Genomic DNA, 24,507 nt, shown 5'->3' with positions numbered 1-24,507 from the left:
AATACCTAAATATCGAGCTTTTTCGCTGCCACAATTACATGCTGAGATTCTAAAAAAATATCTTATTGAATTTTTTTTTCATATTTGATTTAAATGTTAAAGCCTTTGGTTCATCAAATACGTTTTTGAAGTTTAATATCAATAATTATTTCTTTCTATAATACTCATGAAATACCTATTGACTGTATTACTACTTTGATATCAGGCTTATATGAAAAATATAGAATTACTTCACATATGCATGCACGTATGATTTTTAAAGAATGCGGGTTAATTATATTCAAAGTCATTAGAGATCACAGCTATAAATTTGTCCGTAACTGATTTAATACATAAAAGGTTATGACAGAGTTAGCAAGTTTTCATTTGATTTTTAAATTGATATTTTTGTATGTGCATGTTGCTGTATATGTGTAGCCTGTCCTTTCATTTTGCTTATTCATTTCCCGGAGTTCTTCATTTTATGCCAGTATTCTCTAGTAGAGTGGAGTATTTTTTTGTGTTAAAAATTTACCTGTTACAATTAAAGTTGTAACTGTTCAATTGTTGCTTTTCCTTTTTCCTTTAAGAGAAAAGCTATTTTGGTTTTTGCCTTGTTTATCTGCCCGTCTATTTAACTGTCAAGCAAACGGTGTACATACTCTTCCTTATGCACAAGTAAGATTCTAACCAAAATTTTACTTCATTTATTTCTTTTTTTCTATATTATTTTTCCTAATGATGACCGCCAAACGTTCTTTAAAATATCATCATTTATTGACATGAGACAGTTTAGTTAAGCCTTATCATGCTGGACACGATTGAGTCGGCCTTTGCGACCAGTGTAGATCATGATCAGCCTGCACATCCATGGAGTCTGATCATGATCTGCACTGTTCGCCATTCGTAAAGCACTCCTTTTAACAGTAAATGGCACTGTCCAAATTGAAAGATGGACAAGTTCATTATAAAAATAAAGCAGGTTAAGGGTTAAGCACAAGATATTTTTATGTTTCAAATAGTATTTTAGTGGCAGCACAAGCTTCCCGATAGCTCCACTTTTATTCGTTCATAAAACACACTAATATTTTAAACACCTGTTTTAAAGCACCAACAACTGTTTTCAGTGGATAATAAAAACATAAACTCGGTGAAAAAAGAACAGTTCATATCTTTATTTGATTAGAAATTTAATTTTTGCACTCTAAAGATGATGAGTTTTGATTCAGAAAGTAGTACAAATCGAAGTTAAAACATTTCAAATAGAGCATACCTACCTTGAAATCAGTCTTAGTAATTTATTCAAATCAACCGCATTTCGAGGCGAGCAAGCTTAAATGAAATGTATTAAGATCCGAGTGTCCCTATAAGAAAACAACTTAAGTTCTTTAAACTTCACTTAGTTACGATGGAATAATTATCAAATATGACATTTAAAATATTTGTTTTAATTTTTATTTCATCTCTATTTTTTTAATAGTTTCACCAGCGCACTTGGCATTATGAGGTATATGTTAGTTACATTTTTATATTTGTAAATTGTTTTTACACGAAGGTAAATATATCGTAACCTTGATTGCATTCCCTCATAAAATGGTTTGCTAGTTTGTAAATTCTAGATGTTTTAGTGTATTTTTGTGACTTATCAAAGATGGGTTGAAGTCGTTAAATGCGTATTTATACGATAGCATAATTTGATTTTTTCTTTTTCTTTGAAATTGTAAAAATTTATTATTTATCTTTGCTAAATGGTATAATAGAGTCGAGTTTTATTGCAAAACAGGAAGCTTATAGGAATATAATCAAGATAATATAGGAGCAGCCACGTACAAAAAACGTAGCCTCCTCACATAAATAATGCATTAAAACTCCTGTTAGTTAAAATATATTTCTACTGGCTACCTTAAATAATTTTGAGCTGATTTTGCTTGTGCGGAGTTCAGAGGGTAGGTCAATATATGTTTGGATAAATAAAATTTTAGTTTAAATAAAATTTCCACGGTCATGGGTCTAGTATATACTTCTCTAGTATGACATAAGTATAATGAGGAAAGCAGCCGACCTGGAATATGGACACGTGTAAATGTATTATACATGTCCACACTGTGTACACACACACACGTGAATGCAACAGCAGAAGGAATCTCCGTGGCCAAGAGGTCAAGATCGCTGGATTCAAATCACCTTGCTTGGGGCGTAGAACTCTTTCATTTAAGCAATTCATCCGTCTGGCTAACGGCATTTTTATGAATGTGCCCAGGTGCCCGCTTGTGAGATCTTTCTCCACCATGCAAAACAAGAAAGTCCTGATATAATTGTGTCGTTCTGACGCTAAACTGGTACAAATTAAACTTCATTAATTTACCACCAACATGTTCTTCTATTTCAAGACAGTGTACCTGTCAGGTAAATCGTTTAAAACTCTTCAAGCAAAAACGTCTGTCAGACAGATCAGATCAGTGTGATACTATCAAAAACCTGCAATTTATATTATGTATGTAGGCTAATGTGTGCTTTCTTTTCAATGGGAAATGGTAAACGTTACATCAAAAAGCGAATAATCTGATTCAGAAATGTAATAATTAAAAACTTTTAAGTCCTTTGATATTACGAGAATTACTGAGTGTTGCAAAGGTTAATATGTAATTATCGGTTGCAACCGTACATGTTGTGGAATAAATTTTGAGAACTGATATTTATTCTGTATCTTTGATAGATACAATTTGTAGCTTGGTTCTTATCGTGTATAACCCTTTATTGTAAATGTATTCAGATAGTCGAGGTAACTGCACATTAAATTAACGTTTAGAAAAGTGTTTTATAGTTTAGAGGCTAAATGTTGTGGATTATTAACAAACAAGTCTATATACGTAAGATATAGAAACGTAAAGGCAATATATTTTTTTATTATTTCTTGAAACTCGGCTGTGCAGGAAGGGGTACGGTATTTTAAGCATTCGGTGTCTTAAAATCTCACTGTGGTGGATAAATACCATAAATAATGATAGATAGGTTTCTTTTACAGTACAATTTTCTTTAACTGCCCATCAAACTTGTTAACTGTCTTACGTGTAATTAGTAGAATGTGGTTAATGTTTAAGTTATCACATTAAAACCTTGATGTATTTGAATATGCACTTGAAATTTCATAACACTGAAGAGATGAGATTATTAGCTTACTGCAAATACAATTTAAGATAACAGGTTTTGTTAGAGTACTGTATATTTCGTAGAAAAAATGATAACCAGACATAGTTAGAGAAATGTTTGAAGTCGCAACTCAGGGTATTTCATAATCTTTTATCTTTGGATCGTCTGTAGTCTGTTAGCTTCATTTATCAAAATCTTGTTCCAGTCTAAATGACCATACAATGTTTGTGCCTGACTGAGTTATGTTTACTTTTTTATTTACCATTTATTTCACACGTTTTGGGAACTACGCTCTAAATTCAAACCATTACTCCACATCAGAAAGACAGTACCCTGTTGTGTTCATTCTTCGATCATGTTTGTGTCTGTTTGATGCTTTAATATTTCATCGTTACATTTATTTGTGTTTATGTATGCATGTGCTCGGCCAGTGTCTACGGAGGTACATTTGCACATACGCCTACATTTTTCAGTGCTGTTAACCGGTTTTGTTTTCTGATTGTGACTTTTCCTATTGAACATTGTCCTTTTTTCTGTTGCAAAAGAGACAGAACTTAAGTAGTTTATGAGTGAAATTTAAACAATTTTTTAAACCAATTTGATAAAGCAAAAAAAAAACAACACGAAAATCATTGATGAAACTATTCTGCACAGAATGTTTATTTGTAAAAACGTTTATCTGGATATTTAACGACTTGTGAAGGTACATAATGCTTTACAACGTAAAATGTAATCATCATAGATATCTTGCTTAGGTTGGATTTTTGTATCAGTGTCTTACTTGATTAAATATTTATTTCAATAAGCTTGCGCTGCTGAGATCGGTGATAACATTTGGTAAACATCTGCTTAGTTGTAAAACGTATAACAATTCTGCAGAGTGTCTTTGGAGAATTCATGTTTTTGGGAGTAGCAACTGCTTGTAAAAGCGGCAGCGCCTGCCATCAACAAATTAGACGAAAGGAAAGGAAACCAAAGCAAATCAGCACACTGCCAACCCAAACACCGAACAGATTTTACATGTCGATTGCCATCAGTCTATGTGCTACTAAACACCTTCCTCTCGCATTATACGTTGCATAGAAAATAAGATAAAACAATGGGTGATTGCAAAACACATATTCCCCAATGTTGACTTGCTGGGATAGCAGGATTTCAAAGAATTTAAGACCGTTACCTTACCATAATAATCCCGTAAAAGTAGGAGTCGTCTACAGACCACAGGCACTCATTTGTTGTGAAATTCGATAGCATTCTGTTTTTCAGAATCGTCTCAGAGGGCGTCTCAGAGAGTTTTAGTCTACGTCTACTTGCATCCAAAACAGAAGGGATGTGTTGACCTGAGGCAGTCATCCTATGAAGTTTGAATGTTGTAGACCAAATTACTCGGACAGATGTACGCGCTTCTTCTGTTAGTATATTGTATTATGCTCACAATTACAATGTTTATAAGCCAGTCTAACGAATGAACATGCAGCTCTCAAACAACTTTTAAGATATCAAGATAAAGGTAATGCATAAATTCTCTTCAATCTACTCAACAATTGAGATATGAAAAAAAGACATGCACTTCAGAGAAGTGAAGTGCATAAACACATAGTAATATTCAGAAAATTACAAGGTAAATATTGAATGGGTTTATACGAGACATAAGGATATAGGTAAGTGTACATTAGTACCGAGATATCGAAGTCCAGTCAAGGTGATTAAGGCCTGTTGCTGAAACGTGATGTTTCCTTTAAATGTATATTCTTATATTTGAATGACAAATGCAGCACAAAGAATCAAGTTTGAATTAAATGTAATGGATTCCTCCACCGTAATTGGGTAGTAAAACATCTCGATTAGCATGGATTCGGTAGTATAATGTTAAAATTCGTTCTGGTTTAAGACTGAAACTTTTTTTTAATGAATAGCCCTACCCGAAATCCCAATGAAATGGTTACCCGAACAATCTTATATGAAAAGAATTACCAAAGAATTGCATTTTGGAAAGAACAAATTATAACTCAATTTTGTATGCGTAGATGCGACTATAAAAACATGGATTTTACTTCAGCGGTAGGCTTATTGACAGACGTTTTGTACCATCCACGAAGATACTGGTAAAGTTTTATGTTTATATTGAACAAAGTGATTCAAAGACTGGTGCATAATTTGGAAGTTAATGATGTAGGCGAATTTTAATTAAGAGCTTAAAATTGTTGCTTTACTCAGCTTGTATAATGGTGTTTGAAGTGGTACGAATTTAACAAACGTTCCTGCTCATAACTGCTGTAAAGTTATGATTACTGAATATTCAAATTATGGAGATTGTTTATACACCAGTTTTCAACACAAATGATAATAAAACTTCGTATTTAATGAATCAGTAAGTATTTTGTCAGTTTACCATATTTCTAATACGTCGCATTGTTGCTTATATCATTATGTTTACTTGATACAGAGGATATTTTGACGATATCGGCATAGTTTTAAGATGCAAACACTTTTATTTTTATGTTTCTTTTTATCAACTATTGATGAATAGATGTATTTCAATATACGTTTGCACAAATGTTCAGTAGAAGATGACAAAATATTTATATCAAATAAGATCATGGTCTATCTTGCCTAACACGTATTACAAGGTTATATGTACAATAAATAAAAAAGTATAGCAAGTTTTGAAGTTTCTTTGAAAAAATATTGAGCACGATCAAAATTTACGCCAATAGTCTTTAAAAAAAAGAATACAAGTCATTTACTGTGACCGATATAAAATCTGCTTCTTATTAGATTGAAGGAATATATTCCTTTGCATTTATAATTTGAGTAGAATGACAATACAAGGACTTATCTCCTAGCTCCAATGTCAATGTCACACGTAGAGGTAAATACAGGCAATTAATTTCAGGATTCCTGCCGGCATACTCTGGCGGTAAGTACAAATGTGTATAGGCCAGTTTCGGTAACTGGTATATATATATATATGCTTATAGACTGACATATAAATTCCTAGAGTGGAATGATGATACATGGACTTATCTCCTAGTCAAAGTCACATTAGAGTTGAATACCATATAGGGTTAGTACATTAGTAGCTTGATTTTGGATGCTGTATTTGGCTCAAGTGGATTTTGCCTGTTCCGACCTGGCAAAATCCACAAGAGTTAAATACAAAATCCCAGATCTTGCTACTGTTATAATGACCCTTTTGTTATAAAATCCATCTTTTTGTTCATGTTTTATTATCAAACAAAATCTTAGGTTATGTTTTATGAAATTCATACAGTGAGTGGCCAAACTGCGGCTGCCGTTGTCACTATTCGAAATACTTCTGTTACATTATATTTGAAAATCATTTCATATTATTTTATTGAAACATCTTTTGTATTCAGTAGCTGTGGTCAGAAGTCCAAGTCCATGGTATTCTGAAGATGTTTGTTTGCTTGTACTGGATAAGTTTTACTAGTAAGAGACAAAGTCGCCATAGTTACAAAAGTATTTATTTAACATTAAAACAAAACACAAAAAGAGCATTTGAGAATAAAATGACGCATAAATTCATGCAAAACAAAAAGTCATTTAGTCAATTTTTTTTTATTTCAACACAGTACGATTCACCGCATTGGTGTCATAATATTTATTCAGATATCAGCCTATGAAAGCAGATATTTGAGGGTAGTTTTTGAGTAGTAATTTGTAAATTTTTCGATATATATATTCAGTGGAAACAGCCAACGCCCACCATAGGGCCATGTCTGTTGACAAATCGGAATAAACTGAAAAAAATATTGACAAGATAATTAAAAGCAATATAACTGTGAAATTGTTTTAAAATCAAACATATTTCTAGCTCTTGTGGGTTCTTTTACGAACTGTATCATTTTATCATGGTCACCAAAGGAACACCTGCGGAAAATTATCTTTAAATTGAGCATGTTTATGCTGCATACAAATATGGAAAAGTAACCAAGTCCTTGGCGGCCATGTTTTTGAATGTCATCCATGGATTATTTGGGTGAAAGGATTTTAAAATTAAGCCAGTAGTTACTAACAAGATTTAAAAAAAATCACTGTATACTTATAGCGATAAAGGACCACGCCCTCTGCTGGCCAAGTGTTTTGATGAATTGGAAAAAATTGATGTTGGTACAGAGTCATCCAAATACCATTTGTGTGAAATTGTTTTAAAATCAGCCAGCAATTTATGACAAAAGGCTTTTAAAGTTTCTACTACATCCATATAGAGAAACGTGATTAGCCCCTACCCCCTGGCAACCATGTTGTCTGACGAATGACAACAATTTGAGCAAGCACGGTCAAATAAAGACCTATGAAAATAGTTTGAAATCGGAATAGAGGTTTAGGAGTAGATGATTTTTTTTTATACTTTTAGCTCCAGCGGCCCCTATGTGCAGCCTAGTAGAAACGTTTAAATACATTTGGAAAGAGGAGTACACAAGGAACATATAGGCTAAGTGCCGTTGATTTCTTTCCAGCGGTTACAGAAGAGATGTTGTTTGAAGAAGTGTGGATGTGCGGAAGAATGCCGGACGGACAGACAATGGACCGTGAATGGATCACAATTGCTCACACCGAGCACTTCGTGCTCAGATTAGCTAAAAATGTAGATGATTTTAAGTGATGGCTAATAGATTATATACAACGGGCAAGAGAATTTTGAGCATTTCAATAACATAATATACAAGTGACATTTTTTACAACTATGCAATGAACCTTTTACATCATTTTCGTGAGTCCCTGGATACTTGTTCCATTAAATGAGTACAACTTATTTGTGTTTCCTTATTATGAGTATAATTTTAAAGAAAATAATTAAGATATGTTACAGTTTCAAGTCTGTCCTCTAGCATATAGTCTACAACATCTGTCATAGCATCACCTATTCAGGCTTCTAAAATATATATTGAATATTTTTCGCAGATTTCATTCAAAACATTTTGGAAAATTACGGCTACACACATATCACAAATGTTTGAAAACGTGATTGCAGACTATTATTTCAACTGGTACAGAAACATTTGTTTATTCAATATTTTTCCAAGTGTTACCAACTGTTACCCTTTACATCATAATATTTTGAAAAGGGCGTTCCAAGTAACAAAATATGTTTTGTTTAACTATGTTTTCACCCCTATTGAAAATCATTTTTAAACATTGCATATTAAAGAAAGTAAGAGGCAAATTCAGACTGAATTTCATAAAACTCCTTGCTATCACACATCTTTTAAATGTTTGATGACAATTCCTATAAAACGAAAAAAATATTTCACACCTTTCTAAATTATGCGTCATGAAGAATTTGCAATAGATGACATATAAATATTTGCAGCTGAATACTGTCCCTGAGAGTTTCAAATAAAACAAATCCTATTTAATCCATGTACTGTCCATATTCCAGAAGGAGGACGCTGTAGCTCACAGTTTTCACCACTGTATCATCCATGAACACCCTGTTATTCCGTCTGTATATCTTTGGTGAAAGACAACTAACCAATCCTTTTCCAACTTTAAAAACCGTTTTCCTGTCACCTTGGATCTTTTTCACATTTGCAATTAAATACTCTATCAATTCTATACAAAACTCCATTATTTGCTACAATTGGCGGTCCCTGAATATCTGAATATGTGTTTATGAAGTAATCATCATTTTTACCGCGTTTGAATACTATAGGTTCATTCTGTAACGTGTTGATTGTAAGCATAGATTCAGGTGTCACTGCTCTGTTTATCAAAATCCTTGGCAATATATGATGTTGAATCAACTGAAATAAAGAAATGATACATTAAGCAATATACACATTAAGATAACATGCATTATGGAATATAAAATATATAGGCAAGAAACATTAGGCAATAGAAAATATAAAATTAAGAAACCATACGCAATGTACAAAATTAAGACGAGATAAACTAGGCAATATAGAAAGTAAAGGTAAGATAAATTAGACATTGTAAAAGCCAATATCAAAATATATGAATTTCACTAGCCAAAACTAAGACAGATTTTAGTTTACAATCCATGTCATAATATAAGTAATATATATAAAGTATTGAAACTGCAATACACCTTATGGTCAAAAACAATGAAACAAATCAGGATGTATATTTAGCATTACTGCCATGTTTACTGTTGGTAACTAGTTTTTCTATGCAGTATTTGTTATAAAGCTTAAGCTTGTCGTCATTCCCATTTTCATGGCGCACGACTAACTATTAGCTTATTATCTCTTGCATTGATAATACAACATATACAAGAAGAAAACTACATTTTTGTATACATTTCTTAGTTCGGTCATTATGGTTTTCTATAACCTTTCTATCATTATAAGTGAAACATTATCAAACCTACCATTTTTACTGTATGTTTCTTGTCAAATATTGCATCAAACTGCCATACTGGTAACTTATTGAAAGCTTGATCAACTGGTGCAAACACAGTAAAACTTGCATCAGAGTCCTGCAATAAATCTGTCAGTTCCCCGTATTCTAAACCTTTCCTGAAAATGCTGAAATGAAAAATGGAAACAAAAGACATTATCAAAGAAGAGTACTGTCCGTAGTGTGGTACACTGCACTTACTAATTTCTGTTACTGAAACTGAAATAATGAAAGCAAAAATTAAAGACGAAAAGAAGACATAAATTTAACCACATCATCTTTGTGACTGTTCGACATGCCTTTGCATTTCGAGAGGATCGGGCAGCTCGTCAGTATAATAAACTTTGAATTTACTGGCGAAATAATGAATTCTGATGTGCAATTAAGCAAGCTCCGATGTGGAATTTCAAACAAGATCTGTCCTATAGATTCCAAATATTGAAGAATTTCAGCACAGCAAGGGACCTTGGTTTAAAAAAACCCATTGAAGTTAAGTTATAAAACCACAAGTTGATGCAAAGTACAAATATATGTGGGATAACCATCATCCACTTTACCAGAAATTTGCCACACCTGACTCTAGCTCACTTAAAATAATTTGATACTGAAATAGAATTCCGTTTAATGGGGCTAAACTGCATTAAACTCGAGTCTAGAAACGTATAATTAAATCCTTAACAGTTGCGTCAAATTTGTTAAAGTCTCTGCGTTTATGATAATTAATAAACATCTGACATCTATTAAGATTATAGTCTTTACGTGATATATAAAACGTTAAGATCTGAGACAACAGTGAATAATTAAAAGAAAAAACATCACGCAGGAGGTAGATGAATGCTAACCTTAAGTCTTCAGCATAATTTATGATATCAAAGATGTTAGTTACTGGCGGACTTAGCACTTTGTCAATTACATGGATTATCCCATTACTGCATTCGTTATTTGGTGACGTAATTGAGGCATCGTCCATTAAGATACCCTGAAAGAAAAATGACAGAGTTGAATTCTGCAGACAAAACAAAATGTTTTTGAGTGTTACTGAAACGAGTATAAATACAGCATTTAACATGACTGTCTTAACTATAACATTACACATTACCCAGCACGTTTCAAAAAGTGGGCAACATTATGTTGTCAGTCTGTGAAGTGTATTTTTGTCTTTTCATTATTTCATTTGACAAAAGTGGATAAATTGGACCATTAAAATCTACTTAAACTCAGGCCTTAATTTATTAGTCTGTCTGTCTGTCATTCCGTCTGTCCGTCTGTCTTCCTGTTTATCTTACTATAACTGGACTTGTTTTTTATATATTTATACACGAGCATTTTTCTGTTTTACATGCCATGCCTTTTTGTTTCCATTACGTGTGTAAGAGATTCACCTGGAGGGGATTACTTTTATTTACACTATCCCATGTCTTTGGAACATGGTGGGGGTAAGAGTGAGGTTAGGTGCACCATAAACCGGTTTAAGCTCCCCAGTGGTGTTTTTGCCACTGACCGTTCCAAGGCAGTGCCCCACTGTGTTCCTTTGTTTGTTCGTTTCGTCTTATGTGTTGGCTTTGTGTGCGTGTGTGTTGTTCGTTTTGTCCTTATGTGTTGGCTGTGTGTGTGTGTGTGTGTGTGTGTGTGGTGCATGCGTCTGCGTGCTGGGGGTTTCGTTTTGAGGAGGCTACGTTTTTGGTGCGTGGCATTCCCTGGTTAATATTTTTCTTTGTTTTTTATGCCTTTTTTTCCAGGCACCTTCCTATCCGAGTAATTACTTTGAAACTATTCAATCTTCCGATATAGACAGAAAAAGTGCAGTGTGCAAGAATTTCAATTTTACCAAGCACACTTTCTGAATCATTTTGCATTATCAAATTGAAGTAGCAAGGCCATATAAATATAAAGAAGATTAAGGAATATATCACAGTTCAATAGCCATTAAAATACCTTGTTTACCGTCTGATTTATCTCTCTCTTTCAAATTTAAAAAGAAAGAAACACCCCAAAATCATTAGATATGCTGTGCATTAAGCGAAGGGGTCCAGTGTTTTATAGTTTCCAAACAAAACACCTGTTCACATTAAGTAATTCACTAATTAAAACAATAAGACAAAGTTTAACGTAACAACCGATGTATATATGCTTTATTGCTCATAAAATAAAATTGACTGTTACATAATTAATAACATTACTTAATTGCTTACAATATAACGTCTGAGAATCATCTTAACAGACAATTTAACTGTTTTCAATTAATAAAACATAACATATTCTTTAATTGGGAATGAAATATTTACTTTTAGTGAAAAAACACACGGTTTCTATTAAATCTATAAACTTGCGTTATTCATAAAGCTTTTGCTTATAGATTATTTAAAATAATGTCTATAAATATCCCTTAATGACGTTGTTTTGATGTATGAAACAGTAGAAACTGGAAACTGCATATGCAGCAAAAAATCAAATGAATACATGCATTTCATTTCATTGGTGTATTTATTACATCCTTAAAATTATGACCAACAAAAAGATTGTATGGACTCAGGGTTGTTATACTTTCCTATCATTTTGAATACATTCACAATATTTGTATACATAATTCTAACGAAGCGAGGGTACCGCTGAAGATCTTACTATAACAGTCTGTTATTATTTGTTTGATCGTGTTTTTACAAAGGATCTTCTTATAGATATTATAATCATTATTATTTTGCTTTTTGTCATGTTTTTGCTGACACGGTCATATAAATGTGTGATGTTGCTAGTGTAATGATAAAAAGGTCAGAAATCTTATCTATATACTGTAAGTTTTCCACGAAGATCTAACTGAGGTGAAAAATGTATAGTATGTCCCATAAAATTAATTATGTACAAGGCCACCCTGGGGCCCAGAGCACTAACAGTTGTCGCATAAAATGAGCGCCTAAAACAATATTATGAATATTTACAACTTCTTTACATTTTGACATTCAAGAACAGTTGTTTCATTTTAACTGTGTACAAAAATTGTAAACAAAAAAAGAAAAACCACTTACGTCTCTATGTATAGATATTTTCATAATGTTTCCAGAGTTCATGATGATCCCGTGGTCCCCAACAAAATTATCTGTCTTTATTTTACCGATGGATGAAAGATAATCAAATATGGATTCAAATATTGCTGGATCATTGAATAGGTCCTGTTTTCGTTCCTTCGGTAAATCTGTGGAAGAGAAAAGTTACGAATAATGATTATGAAACAGCCCATGATTCACAGATATTCTGGTTCTATTTTCAAAAGTAAAAGAAGTAAGCATAGTAACTTACAAATAGCATCATGTAAATTAACAAAGTTTAGTAATAGGTCTACATAATAACATTTCACTTGTTGGCATGCATGCCTACTTCCTTAAAAAGAGACAAATAAAAATGCGGATGCTATCAAATATGAATCCAATGTTGTTGGCTCCCATATTAAAACTGTCTGTGCGTGTATAGTGAGTGTGTTACACGGTACATACGTATTGTCCTACATATATACTGTAATTAGTACAGTAATTTTAACGCTTCAAATGTATAAAAAGAATCTACTTGCTTCTTTACTTGTGGCATTCATTTAAAACTAATTTGTTATTTAAGTGCCTCAAATGCAAAAATAGATGTTGTGTCAAATGTACAATCTGACTAAAGTACTTGATCTTCTAAACGAAGATCTGAGAACGACCCATTCACATTCGTCTTCTGTACATTTTGGATTTCCAGTATTGCTATTTTTATTTTATCAAATCAGACGACTTGTTCGAATGTCAAAGAGTAAGAAAAATGTGCAGTCATTCCAGGGCTCGAACCCGGGACCCCAAGCTTACAAAGCAAGAGACCTACCGACTGAGCTAGCCGGCCATCTGATACATTACGAGATAAGAATTGTTTATATCAAAAGTCAAGGCTACAGGTAGATTTGCAAGATGTTGTAAGTTAGGCTCTGATTGGCTAGCGAAAGGGTCGTCAGAATGAGGCTATGAATAGGCCGTTTTCAGATCCTATGCGTAGCGTAATAGGAGATGTACTTTAGTCAGATTGGTCAAATGTACGAACCGAAAAACTCTTAGATGTAATTTTTCTATGGTTTCTATTACACGGTATCAAGCCAAACTACTTCATTCTAGGACACACAAACAAGACAAAGAATATGGAGCTTCGATTACTAATGTATGAGCGACCCGCATGTTCTAATAATAATTTACATAATTTGCCATTGCCAGCTGTTGCAGTACATACCACTAAAAGCATCGTCAGACGGAGCAAAAATTGTCATTTCAGTTGATCCTTGTAGCTTGTCGAGGAGACCAGCATCATAACTTAGCTGTAGGAATTTGGTAAGTCTCAACTGTCTAGCTACACCTTCCATTGTCTGTACTTCATGTATAAAATATAGTTAGTAAAAACAAGAAAATGCAATTGCGTGTCATATTAACACATCAGAAGGTAATGTTTCATATCTTTCAAATCGATCAACTTGAAATAGCCCAATTAAAATAACCTAGTTGAATCAAAATAATCAGTCGACCATATACAATTAAAGGTGTTAGAAATAAGACAATTTCAAAAATGTACCGGCTTCAGCAGTACTGTCTCACAATCACCAGGCGGGATTGTTTTGTTTGGAAAATGACCAGCATGAACAAACAAATTTAAATTGAGTTCTAAGAATAGAAATATACTTTTTCGAATTGTCAGGCTAACCACTTCCTATATAGAAAATATCATAATCTGAATAAGATACTTACTTTGAGGAGGAAGTTGTATTTTATTTATGATATGAATGACACCATTTCCAGAAATGATGTCAGACTTAACAATTTTTGAATTGTCAATATAATGTCCATTCTGTTTACACTGAAATTTCATCCGCGTCCCGTCCAGCATTCGGACACTACCTTTATCTATGATGGCTGAACTGCAGTATATACCAGGGGCCGTGTGATGGCGAACTATTGCTGAAATGTAACCAAAAGAATTTTGTGAACACATCTGATTGGGTAAACAAACTAACGAAGTATAACACTTCAAATGCCATTACTAAATTTCGCTGATTAAGCATCGGTTTGTGCTGACTTGCATGTTGTTGAAATATCTACTGTAAGCAATTAAAACTAAATAAAATTACATAAATATCAAGCAATATCGTATCATAAAATTACACGTGCCATTTCGCTCAGAGGCTAATATAAATGAGACTATAAAATAAGTTATTTATGTAAAGATGGTTCTTCCTGCTAGGAAATAATTTCGCTTGAAGTATTGAGCTAATGATGTGTCTGTTAGACAAAACACCAATCTGACTGAAGTACTTGATCTTCTAAACGAAGATCTGAGAACGACCCATTCACATACGTCTTCTGTATATTTTGGATTTCCAGTATTGCTATTTTTATTTTAACCAATGAGACGATTTGTTAGAATGTCAACGAGTAAGAAAAATGTGCAGATATTCCAGGGCTCGAACTCGGGACCCCTCGATTACTAAGCAAGTGGCCTACCGACTGAGCTAACCGGCTGTCTGACACATTCCGACATAAGAATTGTAAATATCAAAAGTCAAGGCTACAGGTAGATTTGCTAAATTTTGTAAGTTAAGCTCTGATTGGCTAGCGAAAGGGTCGTCAGAACGAGGCTATGAATAGGTCGTTCTCAGATCCTATGCGTAGCGTAATAGGAGATGTACTTTAGTCAGATTGGACAAAACACTTTTTGACAGCCTAATTGTTTGCTCTTTTTTACGCCATTACAAAATTACTGTTTTAACGATGTCAGTTTTTGTTAAATGTATATATTTGAAATAATCTATCATCTTTTTGATCATATCAAAATATTTATTTCTACCATGATATAACTTTTAAAAATACACCATGTTCTTCTTTCTATAGAATATTTTATCATTAAATATTGATTTAAATCTAGATAATCCTTGTCGAATGCTGTTAACTAGGCTGTTTATATAAAATAAATGTTTATCTATCAATCAGAATCTAGTTGCCATTTGTTGTAAAAACTTTCAGAAATTTTCACTTATGCGTGCATGTACCCTTAAAACAGTACTGCTTTCATTCACAATTATGTTTATTGATCGTATATACTTTCAAATATAAAATTTGGGTATGTTATATCTTAACTTAATTGGTGTATAACGAAAGGTACACGAGTACCTTCTGCAGTGACTTGTTCCCGAAGCACACGTTCTAAAACTAAGGGGGGTAATCTTGAAAAGGCGTAATTGCTTGGTGCGAAAAGCGTGAATGGTCCGCCTTCCCTGAGGAGTGTAAATATCTCTGATGTATAGAGGACCTGAATGAATTGTGAGAACTGGGCACTGTCTCTAAACATCACATCTGTCATGTTGCCAAACATATCGTAAACCTGAAGCATCTGTAAAATGATAATAACATTTAGTTGATGGATGCAAGAACAGCCATTATTTTTAATTTTTTGTAGAAACTAAATAATTTATAGGTGTTTTCAAATTGAAAAGTAATGAAATATGAAAACATGTTACAACACATATAAGTATAAAATTATCATTTTATCATCTAATGTTATATCTAAAAAAAAAGAGTAAAAATTATACTCTGACAACAGTAGAAGCAGACTGAAACATTACGTCTTACTTGGTCTATAAGGTGTATAACTCCATTCGATGCTAATACATTGCTACGAATTATCCGGGCACAATTTACAGTATGAACCTGAAATATATCATTTAGAATTAATTAGAGTTTTTAAGAAAATCAGTCCGAGTTCATTTACATTTTGTAGCACAAAACGTTTTCTTCCCGTGTAAAGATACAGAGTAAACACAATTATCGCCATAGTTTAACTAAGGGCCATTACCTTTGTTTTAATAATCAAATCTGCAATTTAAACATGCGTTTGCAGCTAAGTATCATGGTAAATCACTATGAAAAATAACGGACCCTAAATATCAAACCTATGTTCACAACCCCAACCTTAAGGGGTTTTAGGCCACAAAGCCAATGCTATATATATATGTAATAACAAATATTTACAAAACCATCTTACATTCTTTTTAGAAATTCTGTTAGCCCAAATAGGCTTCAATCCGTAGTACAATGTTGGCAGAAACTCTGACTTTTGCATGTGGTCCGAGTGGTGCCAACCAGGCACAACGTGATAATGTAAAAGAGACAAAGCATTATACGTCCATGGAAACACGCGCTGTCTGAAAGTCGAACACATCTTATGATGATATGAGATAAGTTCAAAATAGAAAAAGAATAATATACTGGTTAATAATACAGTAATTTTAAAGCAAACATCACCTTTAGAAACCCAGTTGTAAGAGTAATAGAGGCTTCATGGACTCAATTAAATGTTCTCTACAAACATTTTTATTGTACGTATCTTTTAAAAAAAAATAATATAGGTCTATGAGAAAAATGTCTGTACCTAACTTACTTCTGATCCTGTGTCAATTTATTAAAAGCCTCATCGACTGGCACAAAAACTGTGTATGCTCCTTCCTCTTTAAGCTTGTACTCCAATTCTGTATTGGTCAGAAGTTTGGGGAATTGTGTAAGGCCAAGCACGTTCATGGTCTCTCTTATATTTTTTACAGGTTGCACTGAAATTTAATCAAAATGGGCCATTCACATCGTAAAGTATTCTCTCATTGCTATGCTTTCGTTTATAATATTTACATAACAAGTTTTTATGTATTTCGTCTTTACCTGATTCTATTTATTTTCAGTTAGTTAAATTTTAGTACAATGAATTATTATGTATGAAACCTTTAAGAGTTTAAAATTAAATCTAGACTCGGTTTGACAGCGTCTGTTCATGAGATGTAATGAAAAGTGCAACATTCCTCACGTCCACTTACACCGACATAATAGTAATTTTACAATAGTGAAGTTGAATGGACTTCATGATCGCAAAGTACAAGAAAATATAAACAACTCCGAGTTCAAGTATGATGAGACATCTTACTGCCGCCGCTCAGGACAACTGAGGTTGTAATAGTGAATAAAATATATAAGAAGATCCTTGTGTTAGCATAGAATGCATGCAAAGTCTGACATACCTAAATGATACTAATTAAGAATTAGAAAACTGAGTTTATGCTACATGTATTTTTTAGCATGTTTTCCGTCTCTAATACTAAACTATTTTGGTCTTTAGGGTAACTCAAAAATATGAAACGACAACAGGACGAACAAAATTAAGAACAAATATCCAACATAAATTGCCACAATTCAAGAGAACTTAACAGTGTTTTTTATGGATGACAGAGATGGTGAAGTATAACAAATAGCGACTAAGGAAAAAACAAAGGCTTTGAAGCGGTCAGCAGCAGCAACGCCGTCGGGGAGAAGACACCAGTCATTGTGCAAACAGAAAAGCTTTTCATCTCACCTATTATATTTTCAAATTTATCCATGCTACACAAAGACACATACAAAATGTGCAAACTATTCGATTTACAGAGACATGTTTCAGCGGTATTATTATATTGTCAACAAGGCAGTCTGAAAGACAGCTAAATCCCCCGCCACTGCTATGGATAGTGAAAGGGTAAACCTTTGATTTTAGCTGTGACTTTGACCTTGAACTGACATGGCTGACTCATGAATTCTGCACAACGTCTTGATGAGGTGATCGTTTGACCCAAGTTTCATGAAAATCCTTCAAGGGGTTTAGGAGATACAGAGCTGAAACCTTTGACCTTCAGTTGTGACCTTGACCTTGAGTTGACATTGCTGACTCATGCGTTCTTGATGAGGTGATCATTTGACCCAAGTTTGATGAAAATCCTTCAAGGGGTTTAGGAGATACAGAGTGGACACAAAATGGAAGGCTCAAACCTTCGACCTTAGTTGTGACCTTGACCTTGAGCTGGCATGGTTGACTCATAATTCTGCACAAACGTTTGATGAGGTGAATCTTTTGACCCAGTTTTATAAAATCCTTCAAGGGGTTTAGCGCACACGAATGGAAGGCTCAAACCTTTGACCTTCAGTTGTGACCTTGCCTTGAGCCGACATGGCTGACTAGTTCTGAATCGTCCCTTGATGAGGTGATCTTTGACCCAAGTTTGATGAAAATCTTTCAAGGAGTTTAGGAGATATAGAGAGGACACAAAATGGAAGGCTCAAACATTGACCCTAAATTGTGACCTTGACCTTGAGCTGGCATGATGATTCATGTTCTGAACATCGTTTGATGAGGTGATCATTTGACCCAAGTTTTGATAAAATTCCTTCAAGGTTAGGAGTATTGAGCGGACACAAATGGAAGGCTCAAACCTTTGACCTTGAGTTGTGACCTTGACCTTGAGCCGACAAGGCTGACTTATGGGTTCTGCACATTGTCTTAATGAGGTGATCATTTGACCAAGTTTCATGAAAATCCTTCAAGGAGTTTAGGACGATATAGAGCGGACACAAAATTGAAGGCGCAAAAACTTTGACCCTAAATTGTGACCTTGACCTTGAGCCGGCATGGCTGACTCATGGGTTCTGCACATCATTTTGATGAGGTGATCATTTGACCCCAGTTTTATAAAATTCCTTCAAGGGGTTTATGAGATATAGAGCGACACAAAATGGCAGGCTCAAACCTTTGACCTTGAGTTGTGACCTTGAACCGACAAGGCTGACTCATGAGTTCTGCACATCGTCTTGATGAGGTGATCATTTGACCTAAGTTTCATGAAAATCCTTCAAGGGGTTTAGGAGATATGGACCGGACACGATTTTGTTACGGATGGAAGGACGGACGGACGGACGGAAGGAAGTACGGACGCAGACCATTCCTATAATCCCTCCGCCACGGCGGGGGATTAAAAAATCATCTTAGCTTATTTTATACGAATAAAGCTGACACAAACGTCTATAACACACATTTTCAAGTTATATCTGTTTTTTTTTTAATAAAAGATTATTCGAATACATATGGTACGCGCATTAACTTTATAAATGATTTCCAACGCAAATATGACAAGAAATGTCTAGATTAGATTATCGAATGTAATCAAAACAAGAAAATAGCTAAATATTATGCTGGCTGAGGACATTATCATACCGTATCACATTTGTACAAAATCCCAATAAAAATTAGAAAGAGATTTGATGAAGTGCATATTTCATATCTTATCATTTCTGATCTTTTTAACATATTATAGATTTTCAAGCGAAATTGCTCCAATATTTCTCAAAGAACGTTATTCTTGAGACACTGTCATATATATAATGTAACTTCAGTTTGATAACATTCAGGGCAATAATTCTTTCACTCTTGGTAGATTTAAAAAACGCATTTGGAATTATTTTCTCTCTTTTTACAACACGTTAGCCGCAGCATCATCCATAGCACTCATTCTCGCAGAGTAAGTACATTTAGAACTTACATTCTGGACACCCGTCCTCCCCGTCCACAACACCGTAGCCACAACAACATTCATAACGTAGAAACGTCGGTTTCCCGCAGACTTTCTTCAATCGTTTCTTCACGCAATCTGGATAGAACTTCTCTCCAGTTCGGTAAACTTCTTGTATCGCACATACGTTTGGGCTGTAAGAGAGATATAATAAACATATTATTTTTTCAGCAATTGTATCGCACACACGTTTGGACTGTAAGAGAGATAAAATAAACATATTATTTTTTCTGCAAGGCTCTATTAAAGTTTCGTTTTCACATCATTTGTGCACACTTTAGGGCAACATATTATGCTGACGTAAAGCAAGACATAGATCTTGTTTTAGTTCAGTTTAGTACCTGTTGAGCCAAAATTTATATCGAGAACGCTTGCAACAGATGGCAATCAACAATTCTATACACTAGACAATTTTTATTGAACTGTTTCCAACAAGGCCGATTCTTCCATGATACTCATCATTTTTATCTACGATTAAATCTAAAGTATTATAAAATCTTTCAAGAAATTCAACATTGCCAAAAGGTCAAGGTAAATAGAGCTTTGAAATGGTGTTACATTATATATATTTGCTTGACTCAAGTTATAGTCAAGAAGTTGTATAATTCTGATTCATTTATTTCAGCTCCGACAAATGAGAAATTCCGCTTTTCTGAACATATGACAAGAAGGTTAGAATAATATGGACTAATAATAACGATAGACAAAATGTTTGACTTTGTAACAAGCGTACGATTCCTTCTAACATGTAGTATTTATTTCTGTAAATACTATGTTTTATACGAAGAGAACAATTCATTTGCTAAGATTTTTTGTTTAGGCTTTAAGTAACACCGAAATAATTCAGACCTGCCCGCTCAGCTCAATGTGTAGGGTGGATATAAGGGTCCCATTTTAGTGTTTTCGATCCACAAGCGAGCGAGGCGTATGTTCTCTTTCGCGATTTGATAAAACACATTGAGTTTGAAGTCAATTTGTCCTACATATCTGATGTGGAAAATTTGGTAGCTACTTGCGGAGAACAGGTTAGTACTGAAACAGAATCAAGGAACACTGGTTATGCGATAAACCCAAAAACAAATCAGAACAAAAACTTTTCTGAAAATTTTCAGCTTTCACTGACGCAGGAAGACCCCTGCCGACCACCTCACTCTTCCGGACATTCTTTCAGACATGGGCGTGTACCTTGGCGTAATAACTGACCTACTTCGAGTCAGCTAGATGACGTATTAACACGAAACAATTCTACATCACTTTTAGACTTTTATCCAACAACGATAAGAAACAAGAAACCTCAAGGACACTCAACAGTGGAGGCATCATAGGATACATTTCAATCTCTAAAGTTCTCTCTCTGATTTTCATACACTCAGATTATTTCCAGTTCACATCGTTAATCTATTATCTCAGTGTCACTTATCAGCAGCAATCTTGTAACATTTCAGCGTATTGCACAATAATGATAGGCAGAAAACATGAAATATCATTTGAAAGGAATGTTAATGTATTTATAAGACATAATCTGCACTTTCATGAAGCTATTATATTTAACATTGGTAAACTGTCTCTGCATGAAGTAAGCCACTATTCATAATTCTACGCATTACAGTTTCTGATGTTACAATTAAAATCAATTAAACTTGTGAACAGATCATTTGCGAGCACAGAGCGAAACCAAGCAACATTATATAACAGACTCAAATCTTCACTAAATTTTATTTATTTTCAAATTAGTTACATCTTAGTTCAATATCATTTATGAAATTGATAAAAATGTAAAATGAAGGCTCGGTTTGACTGAGTCCGTTCGTGACAGGTATTGAGATGTGCAACACCCCTCAAGCCCAACAGCACCGACTTGATTGGAATTCTGTTATGGTAAAATGAATGTACTCCGTGATCTTCTTAGAAAAGAAAATATAACAGCAATTAGTCTAAGCACGGTGAGACTTTTCACTGAAAGACTACTATTGTAATAGTTAATAAAATATGTGAAAAGATCCAATGGAAGCATTTATTTATTTATTTGGGTTTTAAGGCGCACCAACACATTAAAGGTTATATGGCGCCAAACCTATGGAAGCATAGAGCGCCATTTAAGGCTTGATATTCTACTTATAGTATTGTTACAATCTTGAAGCACCCTTTAAGATACTCATGTCAGAGGAAAATGTCATAGTTAAAAAGTGTTACTCATAGATTTAGGTTAAGACTTTTATAAAAAAAATCCTGATTTTGTCATGATAATACGTTTGATTGTTAAGATATTATAAGGTATTATTCAATTATAATTTCGAACCACAACTTCTTGATGGCAAATATAGCAAATGCAATGAACAAATACTTTTGTTAATCGAAATATAGTATGTAGCGTTATTCATGTTATGAAAAGAAAACTGTTTGGGTTGTGTTAGCGGATCGATTCAGAATATACAATGACAATATGTAAGAGCATGCAAATCTTCTACAGAAGTTAAACTTTATACTTTTGTTTAATAGGTACTTTGACATACTTGGTCATAACTTTCTGTCTCGTCATTTAGTATCTAAATTATACATAAAGAAAACATTCATACATGGCATCTGCAGTAAATAAATAGTGGTTACACAATCTTCTGTTTAGTTTACAATTGCATGAGCTGTTGTGTCTAAATGTCAACTATACATTTTATATCAACAACAACAACAACAACAAATAATTTTATTGCACATCATCATTCACATGACCTGTCATAAACTTTTATTTAGGCAAGCTCTTTTAAGTAGATCTGTCTACCTCAGTTTTGGAAAAAGAAAATATGATTTTGTGGAAATATACATTATTTTTACGCCCTAAACATGTTAATTTCATTATTTGTTACATTTTATTTTTAGGTTAACATGTTCTAAGGTAAGTTTTATATAAGATTAAAACATATATGACCTCAACATTATTTTATCGTTGCGCAACAGGCCTTTTTAAAAATTATTTCACTGCTTTCATTCTGGCACACGTGCAATAAGTTATGTGTATAATGACAAGGACACGCAATGCCATGCATGCACACTGAGATCAAATATCATTCTTAATACGTTATCGACAAAGTGCATGCAGTATCTTGATATCAAATACATACATTTCACAAGAATATATATAAATAACTGATCTTGAAAATTAAATTATAGCTTATCTGTCTCTTTAATGACGTGGATATTATTTACTATAATTATAAAATCTAAAAGGTTATAAAAACTTGCTGACAGTTAAAATCATGAATCATTCCTTTTCGTAACTTTATTATATGGTATAAGTACAGGTAGCCTCCAAAAGTATTGGATTATCATGTTTACTTGAGTGTATAGGTATATGTGTAAAGTAATTTAGTATTTATAGCTAAAATAACAATTACTCGATATTTTGTACAGGCAACACAAAGTGCTAATACTTTTAACTATAGATTTAGTAATAGTATTTGGCTTGACAATGTAATATCATTTTGATTTTTTGTTCTTGTAGAACATTAAGACACAATTGCAATACGTTTACTAAGACTTATGGCGATTAGTGAACAACATTTTATTTCCAGACTTCTTACTTTGAATAAAGTATTAGCTTAAAAAACTCAAATTCATAGCCTAAAACTAATTTTAAGACATCACGTTCTTTTTAATTCGACTTTACATAAATCAGTAATTTGTATAGACATAATAAACAAGTGACCGAGCATTGCAATGGCAATACAGAAGTCCCCTACCGATGGAAAACTTTCAATAATTACCTTTTAATAGTGACCGATAACCATAGGCCATGTATTGACACACTGTGTCATCATGGGGAACATTTCTGTTTAGCACTAAGATAATCAATCAATGCATATAAAGTTATGGAGCGGAAACTGTTTTATTTGACCTTCAATAGTGACCTTGACCTTTGACCTACAAGTATAAGTTATGTACGTGCATAATCTACATATTGCGCCCTATTCACATACCAAGTTTTATGAACCTAACTTGAATACTTTTTGAGTAATTGCAGGATCCAGATTTGCGAACAGATAGACAGACATACAGACAGACAACGGACGGACGGGCGGACGGACGAATGACCGGACGGACGGACGGCTTTCCTATAGTGTTCCACCGGTAGGAGACTAATACAGACTTAATGAGAACAAATATAAATTAGATTATTTCTTATTCTTGTAAATGAATTTCTGAAACATATTTCAGAATGATATCTTTCTTTAATTGAAAAATCAAATCGAATATAAAGCATGAGTTTATGATTTTTGTTTCAACCTGTACACATTATTTCATAGATCGCATGTCAGAAAGCCGTAGTTCACGCTTGACAATCAAATCAACACCTCTTTGGACAATTTCTATGGCTTCAATTATCAAACCTATCATTAAACCCAGTCATAAATCATTTTGCCTGATTTGGTTGTTATACATTGAGATAATGGCTAACCAGGTGTAATTTTTAAGAGGTTAATATGGCAGAAATAATATGTCTATCATATTGTAAAAAATAATTTGTTCGCAATAATAATTGGGAGGACCTATAGAGTCATATGTCCCGATCTTGTCAT

General features: G+C 33.6%; 1 protein-coding gene across 3 annotated transcripts in view; it reads right to left on the bottom strand.

Annotated features, from left to right (window-relative positions):
• Window positions 1–6,601: 6,601 nt before the first annotated feature.
• LOC123557826 (periostin-like) overlaps window positions 6,602–24,507 on the bottom strand; it is a 52,171-nt gene continuing 34,265 nt past the window's right edge. For all 3 annotated transcript variants that reach the window (XM_045349536.2, XM_045349537.2, XM_045349535.2), the window contains exons 3-13: window positions 19,907–20,070; window positions 16,957–17,122; window positions 16,561–16,720; window positions 16,149–16,226; window positions 15,690–15,909; window positions 14,271–14,480; window positions 13,762–13,899; window positions 12,540–12,706; window positions 10,359–10,495; window positions 9,488–9,644; window positions 6,602–8,900 (exon numbers count right to left, since the gene is read on the bottom strand). In XM_045349536.2, the coding sequence (XP_045205471.2) occupies window positions 8,664–8,900; window positions 9,488–9,644; window positions 10,359–10,495; window positions 12,540–12,706; window positions 13,762–13,899; window positions 14,271–14,480; window positions 15,690–15,909; window positions 16,149–16,226; window positions 16,561–16,720; window positions 16,957–17,122; window positions 19,907–20,070 (1,834 nt within the window). In that variant the 3' untranslated portion in view covers window positions 6,602–8,663. The remainder of the gene's footprint in view (window positions 8,901–9,487; window positions 9,645–10,358; window positions 10,496–12,539; window positions 12,707–13,761; window positions 13,900–14,270; window positions 14,481–15,689; window positions 15,910–16,148; window positions 16,227–16,560; window positions 16,721–16,956; window positions 17,123–19,906; window positions 20,071–24,507) is intronic.

The sequence above is a fragment of the Mercenaria mercenaria genome, chromosome 5 (assembly GCF_021730395.1).
Source record: "Mercenaria mercenaria strain notata chromosome 5, MADL_Memer_1, whole genome shotgun sequence".
NCBI lineage: Eukaryota > Metazoa > Mollusca > Bivalvia > Venerida > Veneridae > Mercenaria > Mercenaria mercenaria.
This window is presented reverse-complemented; position numbering and strand designations above follow the sequence as displayed.